The sequence below is a fragment of the Silene latifolia genome, chromosome 1 (genome assembly GCF_048544455.1).
Source record: "Silene latifolia isolate original U9 population chromosome 1, ASM4854445v1, whole genome shotgun sequence".
In the NCBI taxonomy this organism is placed as follows: Eukaryota; Viridiplantae; Streptophyta; class Magnoliopsida; order Caryophyllales; family Caryophyllaceae; genus Silene; species Silene latifolia.
In genome coordinates this window covers 101,030,872-101,044,728 of record NC_133526.1, presented here as the reverse complement: position 1 = coordinate 101,044,728, position 13,857 = coordinate 101,030,872, and the positions used below count along the sequence as shown (strand labels likewise).

At 38.8% G+C, this 13,857-nt stretch overlaps 1 protein-coding gene across 1 annotated transcript; it reads right to left on the bottom strand.

Moving 5' to 3' along the window:
- Positions 1 to 8,612: 8,612 nt before the first annotated feature.
- LOC141608196 (uncharacterized) lies at positions 8,613 to 10,706 on the bottom strand. Its single transcript, XM_074427561.1, has 2 exons — positions 10,551 to 10,706; positions 8,613 to 10,419 (listed from the first exon to the last, which is right to left on the bottom strand). The coding sequence occupies exons 1-2, from the start codon at positions 10,693 to 10,695 to the stop codon at positions 9,386 to 9,388; spliced, it is 1,179 nt and encodes a 392-aa protein (XP_074283662.1). The 5' UTR covers positions 10,696 to 10,706; the 3' UTR covers positions 8,613 to 9,385.
- Between the last annotated feature and the right edge of the window lie 3,151 nt (positions 10,707 to 13,857).

Genomic DNA, 13,857 nt, shown 5'->3' with positions numbered 1-13,857 from the left:
CCCCATGCGTCATCATAGGCCCTTAAAAGCCTTGTTTGGAGCTCTGATCTTATCTACAACAACATTGCTTGGACTATTGGCTCTTCCTCTCGTCTCAATGATGGAAGGATAAATGGATTGAGGGCAATAGTCTTTAGGATCTTTGCGGGGATATTATTGATGCTCCCACTGATACTACGCTCCTGGTCGGTGAGCTTCATGATAGCCATAGGAGATGGGATCTCTCCTCTCTTGGTTTTGATGCAGGAGAGGAAGTTACTAAGAAAATCCGCGAAGCTTATATTCCGTGCCAACCTACGGATGACTCATTCTATTGGAAATTCTCTAAACATGGTGTTTTCACTGTCAAGTCGGGATATCATGTTGCTGTTAAGCCGGGATATCATGTTGTTGCTACGGCCCTATCTAATGGATCTACCTCGGTAGCTGACTACTCTAGAATGTCTCCACCCATTGTTGCCTTTTATAAATCAGAGCTTTGGAAGTTGCCTATTTCTTATAAACTAAGGGTGTTTTTAGGGTATCGTATCCACAGAGAGGCCGCCACTATCTACTTGTCATTCAGTCTGTCTAAGGTCACAAGATGGGGGTTTGAGTTGAATAAACTAAACTAATAAAAGCAAGGGATGAAAAAGGAGATTAAACAGATAGAGAGAAATATACCAGGATGTCGGTTCACCATGATATTACACAATTCAGCTAAAGATGTGGTCAGTCATTCTGATGTGAGAAGGGTAAAGGAAAGGTCCTTTCGGTACTTTCGGTCCGCTATCCGCCCTAAAATACAGGAAAGGTCCTTTCGGTCCACTATCCGCCCTAAAATACGACTAGCTTAGCTTTCACCCTCACTAGTGTAGTCTATTTCTCATAACAAGTCTATTCATTCAAATATTTCGATCTAGGTCTGAACTTAACCAGATTAACTAATTCAGTTCCATGCATTCAACCAAACGATTATATTATTTATATTGTTAATGAAACAATTCTCACATTAGATCTCCTAAACCAACTATCGCATCATCGCTATACTACCATAGCTCCCCTAATCCTAGCATTAAGGTATTAGCTATGCATAATAGTAAATAAAACAAGAACGAGAAATAAGGCAAGAACAAGCATGATGAAAAAATGAACAAAAGAGAACTAATATAAAAGAGAGAAGAAAGGTTACAAAGAATTCGATCTGGAAAAGAGGAAGTAACGTCTGATTAATACTCCCAGAAAAGATCCCCCTAGAGCCTAATTATGACTCTCCTTATATATGAGAGATATTTATTTGACCTAAGATATTAAAACACGAATTAAAATCACGCATCTAAACAACAAAACACTCGATCGAACACTTTGGAACCGTTCGATCGAGGAACTCCAGTAAGAAACTTCTCGATCGAGTGAAATGCTTACTCGATCGAGTAACTCCAGGATAACACCTTTCGATCGATGATGAAAACAATTCGATCGAGTCTTCTCATCCTCCATAAGTGTTCGATCGAACAGATCAGCTAACAGAAGCCTTCGATCGATGACTCCACTACTGAAATCAGCTATGACTCGTTGATTTGACCTCCGAAACCACTTCACGCGTCCCAAGGCAACAACGTTTCCGCTCCAAATCCACTTATCTTCTAAATGCAAGCTAAAAGGACAGTTCCAGACTCAATTTTGCTACTTTCAGGTCCATTCCTGCAAATAAGGCAAAACAAACCAAAGTAGAATGTTCGGGGCATTTCATAGCATAGAACTACGAGAACCGCATAGAAATACGTGCAATAAGAGACTTAAAAAGATTATTTAAAATGCACGTATCAAATCTCCCCAAACCGAACCTTTACTCGTCCTCGAGTAAACTAAATGCAAACTAATGGAATGGAAAGAAAGCTCAGAGCTAGCTACAAATGCCCACTTAAACCAATTTAATGCAAGCAAACTAATACTTATAGCGAAACAGTCAAATGCAAACGAGTTATAGGATGTTTATAATAAAGCTGAACCGTCGACCTTGTAGGACCTTTAATGATGGACTCTCACGGGTCACTCTTCTCTCATGAAGCAAAGGGTAAGTAATTAAATGTAAGAAAAAAAGAAAAATAGTCACTCACCTAAACTACGACCCACATAAGCATTCATGCAGCTAATATGACAGACAATTCTAGCTACCGTACATACATTCCAACCAAACAAGGTCCTGTCACAGCCGAGAGCTTACAAAAATATGGTAAAGTGAGGTAATGGGTAAGAAAAGGCAAAACATTTTTAGGAATGTGAGGTAATGAGCCAAGCTAGCTACCTAAACAGAACCAAACGAACCATATCCGATTCTTAATCCATCAAAATTAAGCATAGTGCCCTTAATTGGCACAACAACTCGCTCAACCAAGAACATACTCCTCATAAGATCAAAATAAAACGTAGGAGCGAAAATCGTCAACAATCAAACTTTTTCATTTTTTTTTCTTTTTCTCTTTTTCACGGTTTCCTTTGATTTTTCTTTTTTTTTTTTTCTTTTTTCAACCCTTTTTTTCAGTTTCATTTCCTCTTCCTTCTTCATATTACCAACTCCCAATCAAATACAAACCAAACTCGGCTCAATAAATAATATACCGCAAAAACATACACTAAACTAGCTTGACAAGGCAAGCTAAATTTGGATGTAGTTAAGGGTCAAAAGGCAAATTTGGCTAAATGTGGAGTTTATGGGTAAAACTGGAAGAAAAGGAAATGTAAGCACCTCCCTGCATGTGACACCAACCACTAACCCGAATGTATGCAGGCAATAAGCAATTGAATTTCATACTTGTGCAAATTGATGAACATGTTACGCAAGGAGTAACTACTCACAATCCTACAGAAACTGGTCATGGATGACACCAGTTTATATGGCTCTAAAACTTAGAAATTATAAGTAGTTTGCCAAAATTTCAGGTCAAGTCTATTTGTTCAGCTAAATTTTAACATAAACTCATAGATTATGCAATAAGACAATGTTAATAAGATATAGTCTTTCACAAGGCTTAAGCAAAAGGACAAATTATAGTGCAATATCATCATCGAAAACTACCGTTCCGACTCAACCTATATGCAAAAGTAAACGTGAAATTTTTGATTTTATTAAAAATTTTAATTTTTATGAGATTTTTGAATTTTTATAAAAATAAACAACAATGCATACAGAAATTAAACGTGATAACAGAAATGCAATAAAAACGACATGCAGACACGGATATGGATGCATAACCTCCCCAAACCAAACCGTACAATGCCCTCATTGTACCCAAAAAAGGGAAAGGAAATGCAAACTAAAAAGGAGAGAGAGACTGTGGAAAACTCACAAGAACACGCGAAGTAGGGACCTCCCCAAACCAGCCAGCAACATGGGAGGTCGCTAATAGCTCCAGAACAGCGTCACAGGAAGCGAATCCAAACAAGCCTGCTCGATCGAAGAACATGAGCTGCAAAAGTGGTCGATCGAAGAAAGGGAAATTACTCGATCGAATGGTCGGCAGCTGTGGTTGCTCGATCGAGAAGAATAATGCTCGATCGAAAGACTCAAGCACTCAACCGAGTAGCATATTGCTCGATCGAGAGCTCCTTATTGTGCAACTCTTAGGCGTCAAGGAAACACAGTTTAAAACTCTGGGTTACCTCCCGGACAGCGCTAGTTTCAGACAGGTCCCAGCTCGACCTTCTTTTCTTCATCCAATTGCTATAATTGGTCACAATCAAAGCAACTCAAAGCTCTTAGCATAAGATCATAAATCTGCGCATGTGCTACACAAAAGCATAAGTAGCACCAAAATAGAAAATGAGCATATAAGAGCAATCTGAAGTACCGTCTCAGCCTAACAAATTTTTGATGACAAATATGGTGAAACATTATTAGCTTATTTATCCAACTAGGAGGGGGTGGAGTATTGAAACATATAGCAGAAGTCATATGAGGTAGTTTACTATCAGTCATAACAATAATCAAGAAATTATCAATATCTACCTCAGGTCGGTCTCTCATAACGTCGGAATCATTGGCAAAAGAGCATATTACCTCTACCGCGCTAGGAACAGTTACTGACTCAGCTACTTCCTCGTTCCCCTCCTTTATGGATTCCGTCCCGTAAATTGCAGCCTCTAAAGCATCCAGCTCGGCTTTCCAAATGGGAGATTCACCATACCCATTGTCTTCGTCCAAATCGCCATCCGAAGCGAACCCAGATGACATAGTAATGCTCTCCGTGGCCCTTATGTTAGATTGAGCAAAGATGGTACTCGATCGTGAACTTTCCTCCTGAATATTACTCGATCGGACTAACAAATCTGCTCGATCGAGGTCTTCCTCGTGCAAAGTGTTCGATCGAGCAGTGTAATCCATTCGATTGATCGCTTCCTCATATAATCCACTCGATCGAACAATATAACTAGTTCGATCGAGTGATTGTTGTTGTACAATGCAGAAGTCTTCGTATGATGCTTCGCTTTCAGATAGATCTGTGTGCCTAAAGTTCGACTCAGCAGCTAACTGAGCTATTTGAGACTCAAGTTCTTTGATTTGAGCTTCCATAAATCTATCATCTTCTTGCAATTGAAGTGCAAGTGCCTTCACCAAAGACTTCAATTTAGCAATCTCTTCTTTCTGTTTATCAGGAGGAGCTTGTTGTTGCGGTGGCCAAACGAATGGAGGCTTTTGATAAACTCGCTGCTGAAGTGGATGTAGCGGCACATATGTAAAGGAATGACTAGCTTGTCTACGCTGCCTAAACGCATAGACTTCGTCGTTCCTGTCAAGCAAATAACAGCATCGTGCCCAACAGCACCACATCTCTCACAGTAGACCACCTGTTGCGCCATAGGATGGAACATAAATCGAAGATCAAAGGTACTCAAGCCTTCCCTTTGATGATCTTTTACCTAGACCCGTCTAGGTAGGACCTGTAGGACCTATCAAAACAAAACTAGGAAAAAAGATAAGAACTGCCTCAAGGAATAAATTCCTTGAGGTTAAAGACAGACAAAAAGAAATACAACAACAACAACAACAACATCATAGCCTTAATCCCAAAATGATTTGGGGTCGGCTGACATGAATCATCTTTTCGAACCGTCCATGGGTGAACGCACACCTCAAAATGCGAATAAAAAAGGGAAGATGAAAAACAAAAAGGAAGAACGAAAATGTAATGGAAAGTCAAGGTGAACTTAGGGGTTTTAAAATCGAATTCCGTCTTTCTTTTATAAAAACTTAAAATTTAAATCGAGAGAAAAGATTAAAACGATTTTTAAAAACCGAAATAGAGTTAAAGATCCGGAATGAACCAGGTAAAATCTATAAGAAAGTGGTTGGTAAAAAAGTGTAATAAAGGGGAGAAAAATAAATAAATTAATTTCTTTAAATTAAATAAAAAAAACACTAAATAAGAAATAAGTAAATAAAATAATTGCCTCCCCGGCAACGACGCCAAAATTTGACACGGCTGTCGCAACCCTATCAAAAATAAAACCAACTGGCTCTACTAATGCAGCAGAGGTAAGTCGGGTATCGTATCCACAGGGAGGCGGTCACTATCTACTTGTCATTCAGTCTGTCTAAGGTCACAAGATGGGGGGTTTGAGTTGAATAAACTAAACTAATAAAAGCAAGGGATGAAAAAGGAGATTAAACAGATAGAGAGAAATATACCAGGATGTCGGTTCACCATGATATTACACAAATCAGCTAAAGATGAGATCAGCCGGTCTGATGTGAGAAGGGTAAAGGAAAGGTCCTTTCGGTCCGCTATCCGCCCTAAAATACGACTAGCTTAGCTTTCACCCTCACTAGTGTAGTCTATTGCTCATAACAGGTCTATTCATTCCAATCTTTCGATCTAGGTCTGAACTTAACCAGATTAACTAATTCAGTTGCATGCATTCAACCAAACGATTATATTTATATTGTTAATGAAACAATTCTAACATTAGATCTCCTAAACCAACTATCGCATCATCGCTATACTACCATGGCTCCCCTAATCTTAGCATTAAGGGATTAGCTAAGCATAATAGTAAATAAAACAAGAACGGGAAATAAGGCAAGAACAAGCATGATGAAGAAATGAGCAAAAGTGAATTAATATAAAAGAGAGAAGAAAGGTTACAAAGAATTCGATCTAGAAAAGAGGAAGTAACGTCTGATTAATACTCCCAGAAAAGATCCCCCTAGAGCCTAATTATGACTTTCCTTATATAAGAGAGATATTTATTTGACCTAAGATATTAAAACACGAATTAAAATCACGCGTCTAAACAACTAAACACTCGATCACACACTTTGGAACCGTTCGATCGAGGAACTCTAGTAAGAAACTTCTCGATCGAGTGAAATGCTTACTCGATCGAGTAACTCCAGGATAGCACCTTTCAATCGATGATAAAAACAATTCGATCGAGTCTTCTCATCCTCCATAAGTGTTCGATCGAACAGATCAGCTAACAGAAGCCTTCGATCGATGACTCCACTACTGAAATCAGCTATGACTCGTTGATTTGACCTCCGAAATCACTTCACGTGTCCCAAGGCAGCAACGTTTCCGCTCCAAATCCCACTTATCTTCTAAATGCAAGCTAAAAGGACAGTTCCAGGCTCAATTCTGCTACTTTCAGGTCCATTCCCGCAAATAAGGCAAAAAAAAAACCAAAGTAGAATGTTCGGGGCATTTCATAGCATAGAACTATGAGAACCGCATAGAAATACGTGCAATAAGAGACTTAAAAAGACTATATAAAATGCACGTATCATCTGAGTTCCTGAAGAAAAAAAATGATCTGGCGCTCTTCATGTACATCTATGTGATGGCCTAAATCCTTATGTGGAATCTATTTCGCATCTCTTCAGAGACTACAGCTTTGCAAAAGTTCTATGGTTTGGCTGCCCTTTAGGTCTTAGACTAACGGTGAGAGTCGATATTGGTGTTAGAGTGTGGGTCATTAACTGGATTACTTATTTTCTTATTGGCCCGGGCCCTAATTCCGTCCTTTATCCACTTATAGCTACTCTCTGGAGAATCTGGTGTTGCAGGAATGAAATGGTTTTCAGAAATCGACGCCCTTGGCCCATGGGTGCTATTAAGTCTATACTGGCGATATTCAAACTATGAATGAGGCTACGCGTAGTACGGTAGATAGTCTGATTCAGGAGCCTCTGGTGGACCTCTCTCCAAATCTTGTTTTAGCAAAGAGGATTGGAAACTCCTTTCCTTATTGGATTGTTGATGAACCTGTGTGCGGGAATGTTTGCACTGTCAAGTGTGATGCAGCTTGGAGGGCTGATAGGAGTTCTGGTATGGGGCGGTGCTTATCCGATCTTGCTCGCTCGTTCGCTGCTTCTCCCCTGCATGCCGAAGGACATGCTCCTATCATGGCGCTTAAATAGGCCTTGGACGAGGGGTACCTTCATGTTAGGCTTGTTACGGACTGTCTTAACTTGGTTATGCAGGTTGCTGGAGCGGAAAAGGCGATCGCGTCTATTAGGTGCATTATCAAGGATATTAAGTCTATTGCGTCTAATCTTCATTGTTGCTCTCTTAGTTTCTGTCCTAGGGGAGTGAATAGGATAGCTCATAATCTTGCTCAGGAAGCTCTTTTGTAAGCTATGCTATTTATTGCTGTAAAAAAAAAAAAAAAAAAAAAAAAAAAAAAAAAAAAAAACCACGACTTTAACAAGCTCATTCCTGGAAGAATTAATGAAGGTCGCTAAAGAATTCTTCTACCTACCAATAGAAGATAAACTAAGATACTCTGTTAGACCTGTCAAACGGGTTGGACGGGTCAGGTCTTGGGTCGAGTCGGAATACGGGTCGGGTTAGGGTCAGAATACGGGTCACGAAATAATTTTTAACATGTTTTTAAAACGAATTTTTTAATTAAAAAAATATTTTTAAAAAAAGTAAAACATATTTAAAATTATTATTTTAATTATATTCAACGTTTACATTAATTATATTGACATAATTATTAAAATAATTTTTTTTAATAATTATTTTATTATTAAATATTATAAAAGTTATATAAAATTGATTTTTTAGTTGTGTTTGTAATTCATAATTTACCTTTGACCCACCGGGTCGACCCGTTCGGGTCGGGTCTCGACCCTAAAATAACAGGCCATTTTGTATTCGGGTCAAACAGGCCGCGGGTTGAAAAACCCGGGTTTGTAACCCATAAAAAACGGGTCGGGTCGAGTTTTGACAAGTCTATACTCTGTCGTAGATGATTTCTTCAATGGATATAGCCATGAAATCTGGGCTGTCTGAAAAGTGTGGGAACAAATCTACCTGCATTGCATTGTACCTTTTCATTGATAAACTTATATGGTCATTGTAATCACTGTAAATCTTCTGTCTGTTGTCTTTCATACCATAAATAATGCTACTGTAGTTGTTTCTCAAAAAATCCTACTGATCACAAAACCAGGGTAAGATTATTATTGTATTAAAAGTTATGATGTAACATACGTTCGAGTATTTATGTTGCTACCCACCGATGCAAGTAGGGTAACATAGGGTTGTTCTGCCACCCACCGATGCAAGTAGGGTAACATAGGGTTGTTCTGCCACCGCGAATATCAGTACACTAATACTATACGTTTTCATCAAATAAAATGGAATACCGCCTACTGAATAATTTTATTAGGTCCTCAGGACGAAGGTGATTTACAACTTTTTTCTTGAAATTTTAGAGAACAAATAACCAAGTCAACTAATAATTACGATCCATGATTTATTTTAAATAAAAGAATGATACAAATCAGAACGAGAACAGTTATTCTAACTACTACAGAAGAGGCTAACCAAAATTACTGGGGTTTTTACAAGCTGTAAAAGATGAGCAACCCACACGCCTACATCGGCGCACCACCAGTAAACATTACTATCTTACACTTGGGGCTCCCATCTTTCACTCAAATAGCAATTTACACCGGGAAAGATTTTGGAACCCCCGGACTATCAACGAAAACATGGTTATCCTTTTCTAGGAAGAGGTCATCCTTCTGAGGACAGAACACATCGTCAATCTCCGGGTGTCTACTGTCCGATTCTCGGCCAAAAAAATTGGAGTAATATAACTTGATGAAATACAAGAATTTAAAATTACTCCATTTCACCATCTTTGATCTTTGGAGTCGAAATCTCCTCCAAAAACCTCTTCGATCATACTGCATGTTGGTAAAAAATCACCATTACTTTTAGCCGTTTTAGGGCAATTCATATACCCGTCCCATGCTTTAGCATCGGTCGAGTCTATAATATAATCATGCCAGTCGTGACAGCCGTCATTTTGAGCTGGGCGTTCTTGAAAAGAAGCCACAGAATCAGAGGATGTGCATGACCCATCTCGAACATCATTTTCGCCTCCATCATCAAACTTTTTTTCCTGAGAACTGGGAAGCGGAATCAGTGTCAAAATTATGGATATGCCCCTGGCTGGTGCCCTCATCAAATTCATGGGTATCATCAGAGACATCACCATCATCCTCTCCGTAATCACGAGCATGTGAACCGTTCTGATGGAACACAAGACCATCAAGACGTACAGGGGACTCGATACCAGAGTCATTATCCTCGTGATCATCCCCGTCATCATCATCATCACTTCCCTGCCATTTATCATTGTCACTATGTATGTTCGTCGGGTCACATCTATTCTGCTCTGCCCGCTTTCTCGGCATGAAAACATTGAAGTAGTAGCTAACAATCTCCATCTTGGTTCGAGATGGGAACACGGCTGAAAGAGCATCCCAGAAATTTTTACCCAGAGATACTGGGTTAGTATATACAACCTTGTGGAATAATTGCTTTTCCTCATTTTCCCACTTGTCTGCCACAACTTCTCCCATATCATTAAAGCCCAGCTCCGTGAAAGCATGCTCGCCAAGGACTCTCCTCAGTTTATCCCTAGCTTCTGCTATGTGGACTCGCACGCATCTTACGGAGCCTGGATCTGGGCATATACAGTCAATCCTATCATCTCCAGCTTTCGAAATACCTTGTATGACAGACGGACGCTCTAGAATTAGCATTATACGTGTCCCATTAAGATTTCCATTTGACGTAGTCTTGCCCCAAGGTGGAATGTCTGCTTGATGTTCAGGCCCAATTGGGACTTGTTTTCGAGGAGGGTTATCTATCAAGCAATGATATACATCATCGGTACTGCACACCAACCTAAAAGGACGGTCAAAATTGTAATATCCTGGAGAAAACGGCATGTGGAACATTTCTTCTGATGACTCATCTTCCACACTAGTGTTACTGGTAGACCAGTGAGACAAAGGGACAAATCTAGGTGCATCACTTTCGGTCTCCTCTGCACCCTCCCTGAGAATATCAGGGTAGCCGCCATTTTCATGTACATCATGATACTCAACTTCATCTTTCCTAATGCTACACTCACCTGCAAACATAAAATGTGTAAGAAGTGAAACCTGTTTTCATCTTTACACTGTTTCATTGATTGCAAAATCAATCATAAATATTCCACACTAGTGAACATTAGCACATTGTCTTTCAGGACAAAACCCATACCTGAATCATGACGTTTCATAATGTCAGCTTGTTTTGAGGTTCTATCATTGCGTGAGATAAACTCATCACAGGCTCCACTCTGTCTCGAATGCTTGGGAGAAACCTCATCGACCACTTCATCATCAAATGGTCGTTTATGTCCCATGTATCGTGGCAGAGAGCTGAGCAGAAAAAACATGGTACAATTAGGAGCAAGACTCCTCAAAATATCGAATGCAGAAATAGATGGGACAAAACATCTTGCATGCCAAGCAACTGAATTGGTTTCAGAAGAGACATGTATCAAACACTATGGACGTATATTATCAAACACCATGGACGTATATTATCAAACCCTTTATCAGCTCTTAAAAAACCATTTGGCGCCATAATATGCCATAATTAAAGGCGAATGATATTGTCAAAGCTAAAGCCTAAAAGTACTATGTCATTCGATACGTGAGAGCAATATTTTGTAATGACTTCAACTTCTCCAGGCGGATTTCGAGTGGCAGAGTTACGTTCCGGTATGGCGTTAATGATCGCCCTAATTAAAACCGCGAAAGTCGGAAACTTTCTGAACTGGGGAATGTAGCAAATTGCCCCCAAACGTTTGGGGTTATGTGCAATTTGCCCCCAAACGTTTTAACATGTGCAATTTGCCCCCAAACGTTTGATAATATGTGCAAATTAATCCGATTTTAAAATTCCGGCAGTTTTTTATCTTCCACCACCCAACCCACCACCATCCAACACAATCTTCCACCGCAATTTTATTCTCCCCATTTAAACCCCGTACATAACCCGCCTTCAAACCTAAGTACCTTACCCATTTTCCTAATTTGATGTATTAGAGGTGGTAATATTATTTTACAGAGTAGTACGTAAAAGTCACTCTACCCCTTCCTAATACGGAGTACTTCGTATTAAGTTTTGTTATTGTAGTTGATTAGTCAATCAAATTCCATTAACCTTTGATTTATACCTGCAAACAACACATGTGCAATACTTATCGCTAGACTCTTTCTCATTGCTTACAATCCGATAAGTTACCTTGGACTTGAAGAAAAATTAGATACGAGAGTGATAGTCAGAAAATGGGTTGAGTTTGGAGGTATTGTTATGGTTGCAGTTTGAACGGTAGTGGACCGTGGCGAGGGACTTGGGGCGGACAGTTGTGTTGGATTGTGGTGGATTGGGTGGTGGAAGATAAAAAAAAACTGTCGGAATTTTAAAATCGGATTAATTTGCACATATTGTCAAACGTTTGGGGGCAAATTGCACATGTTAAAACGTTTGGGGGCAAATTGCACGTGTTAAAACGTAACCCCAAACATTTGGGAGCAATTTGCTACTTTCCCCGATCTGAATGTGCTCTCTTAAAAGTCATTTATTAAGGTATACTACGAGTAGTAAACAAGTATAGAAGACGTAAAATTCATGTTTTATTTTTTTTATTTTTTATTTTTACTTAAGATGCTGACGTAACATGCACACGTGAGCATATTAATTTTCTACCCAGAAAAATTAACCAAAAAATAAGCAAAATTGTAAGATTGAGATACAGGAATTACAGATCTCCGTCGAAATTAAAACAATCGACACCAAATCAAACCTAGGGTTTCAAACCTAGATCTAATCAATCGAAATCAATTAAAATCAAAACAAACAAAATCACAAACCCGAAAACAACCCTCTTAGTCGAAACCAATTAATTGATTAATCTAATGATAAAACATACAAATAATTGAATTAGATAAATACCACGACCGGATCCTCAGAGAAAAAACAATCAATGATGGGGATCAACGTCTGGGGGATGCGAATCGACGATTGGCGGTAGCAATTGGGTAGCGGAGGAACGGAAGGCGGTGGAGGAAGAGGAGAGAGAGAAGAGAAAAGGGGGATCTAGGGTTTGGGGAAAGGGGGTAGGTTATGTGGTGGTGGGTGAAGAAGATTAGGTTATTGACTTATGGGTGGCTGTCAGGGGGTTTGGAGACGCGTCACCAGGACCAGCTTAGTAAATAAAAATTGGGATATTCTACGGTGTATTCTGAGTTTTTCGGTTTTTTATCTTGTACCCTTTTTTTTTATATTCTACATTGTACCCCTAAACTCCTTACTTATTTTTCCACCATGACCGCGTTTACCTCTCTATTAACTTTATCACTATCAAACAACCATACTTTGACCTTTATTCTGACTTATTAATGCTGTATCACCATCCTGTATAAGAAACATCACAAATCACTTTTAATAAGAACAAACTACTATTAAAAACATCAGTTATGATTCATGATATAATAATGGATATTGGATGAACTTTAAGTTAGATTCATATGTTATTTGATGGGTTATGGGGTAATTCAGCGAACTAAGAAGTAAATAAGTAAGTTATCGAGTAATTGGAATGGTAAATAAACGATTTAATAGGTCAATTAAGAAACTAAGTTAGCAAAGACAATAAATAAGGTCATGGTATAGACTAATGTATAGAGTTTAGGGGTACACTATAGAATTTTAAAAAGGTATGGGTACAACATAGAATACCGAAAAACTCGAGGGTACACTGTAGAATATCCCATAAAAATTTATAAACCAGGCTGATTAAAATTATTTGTTTTTTTTTTGCACTTGTCTTAAAAAAAAACTTATTTGTTTGTTTTTGTACTATGATTAAAATTATCTGTAGAAATTGGGTAGTCGAGTTTGCTCGGTAGGGTTGTAAACCAAAATTGCTACTTCATATTCCGTCTTTACTTTACTCATTTCGCTCCTAATCTCATTTCCAACATTGGTGAAATGTTGGAGAAATAAAATTACCTCCCTTAAAAGCGTGAATGGCGTATGGACCGATAACTCGTCTGAGGTTAAGAAGCTTATTGTTGATTACTTTAAAACCCTATATATGGAAGAACGGGAGCACTATGTCCAAGATAATCTCCCATGGGATTTGTTCTAAGCATTTAATAATAAGGACTGGGAATGGCTAACTAGACCGTTTAATATTGCTGAAATTGAACGAGTGATTAATCATATGGGTTCACTGAAAGCTCCTGGTCCAGATGGATTTCAAGCTCTTTTCTATCAGAAGAATTGATCTCTTGTTGCGGAGTCTTTATGTGACATGGTTATTAAAGCGTTCGAAGGTAAAGGATTTCCGGAGGGACTTAACGACACACATTTAGTCCTTATTCCGAAAGTTAATGCTCTAGAAGTGGTTTCTCAATTCCGCCCCATTAGCTTATGCAATGTCGCTTATAAAATTATTAGCAACACATTAGCTAATCGTATCAGAAAAGTACTGCCTCATCTTATTTATGAAACT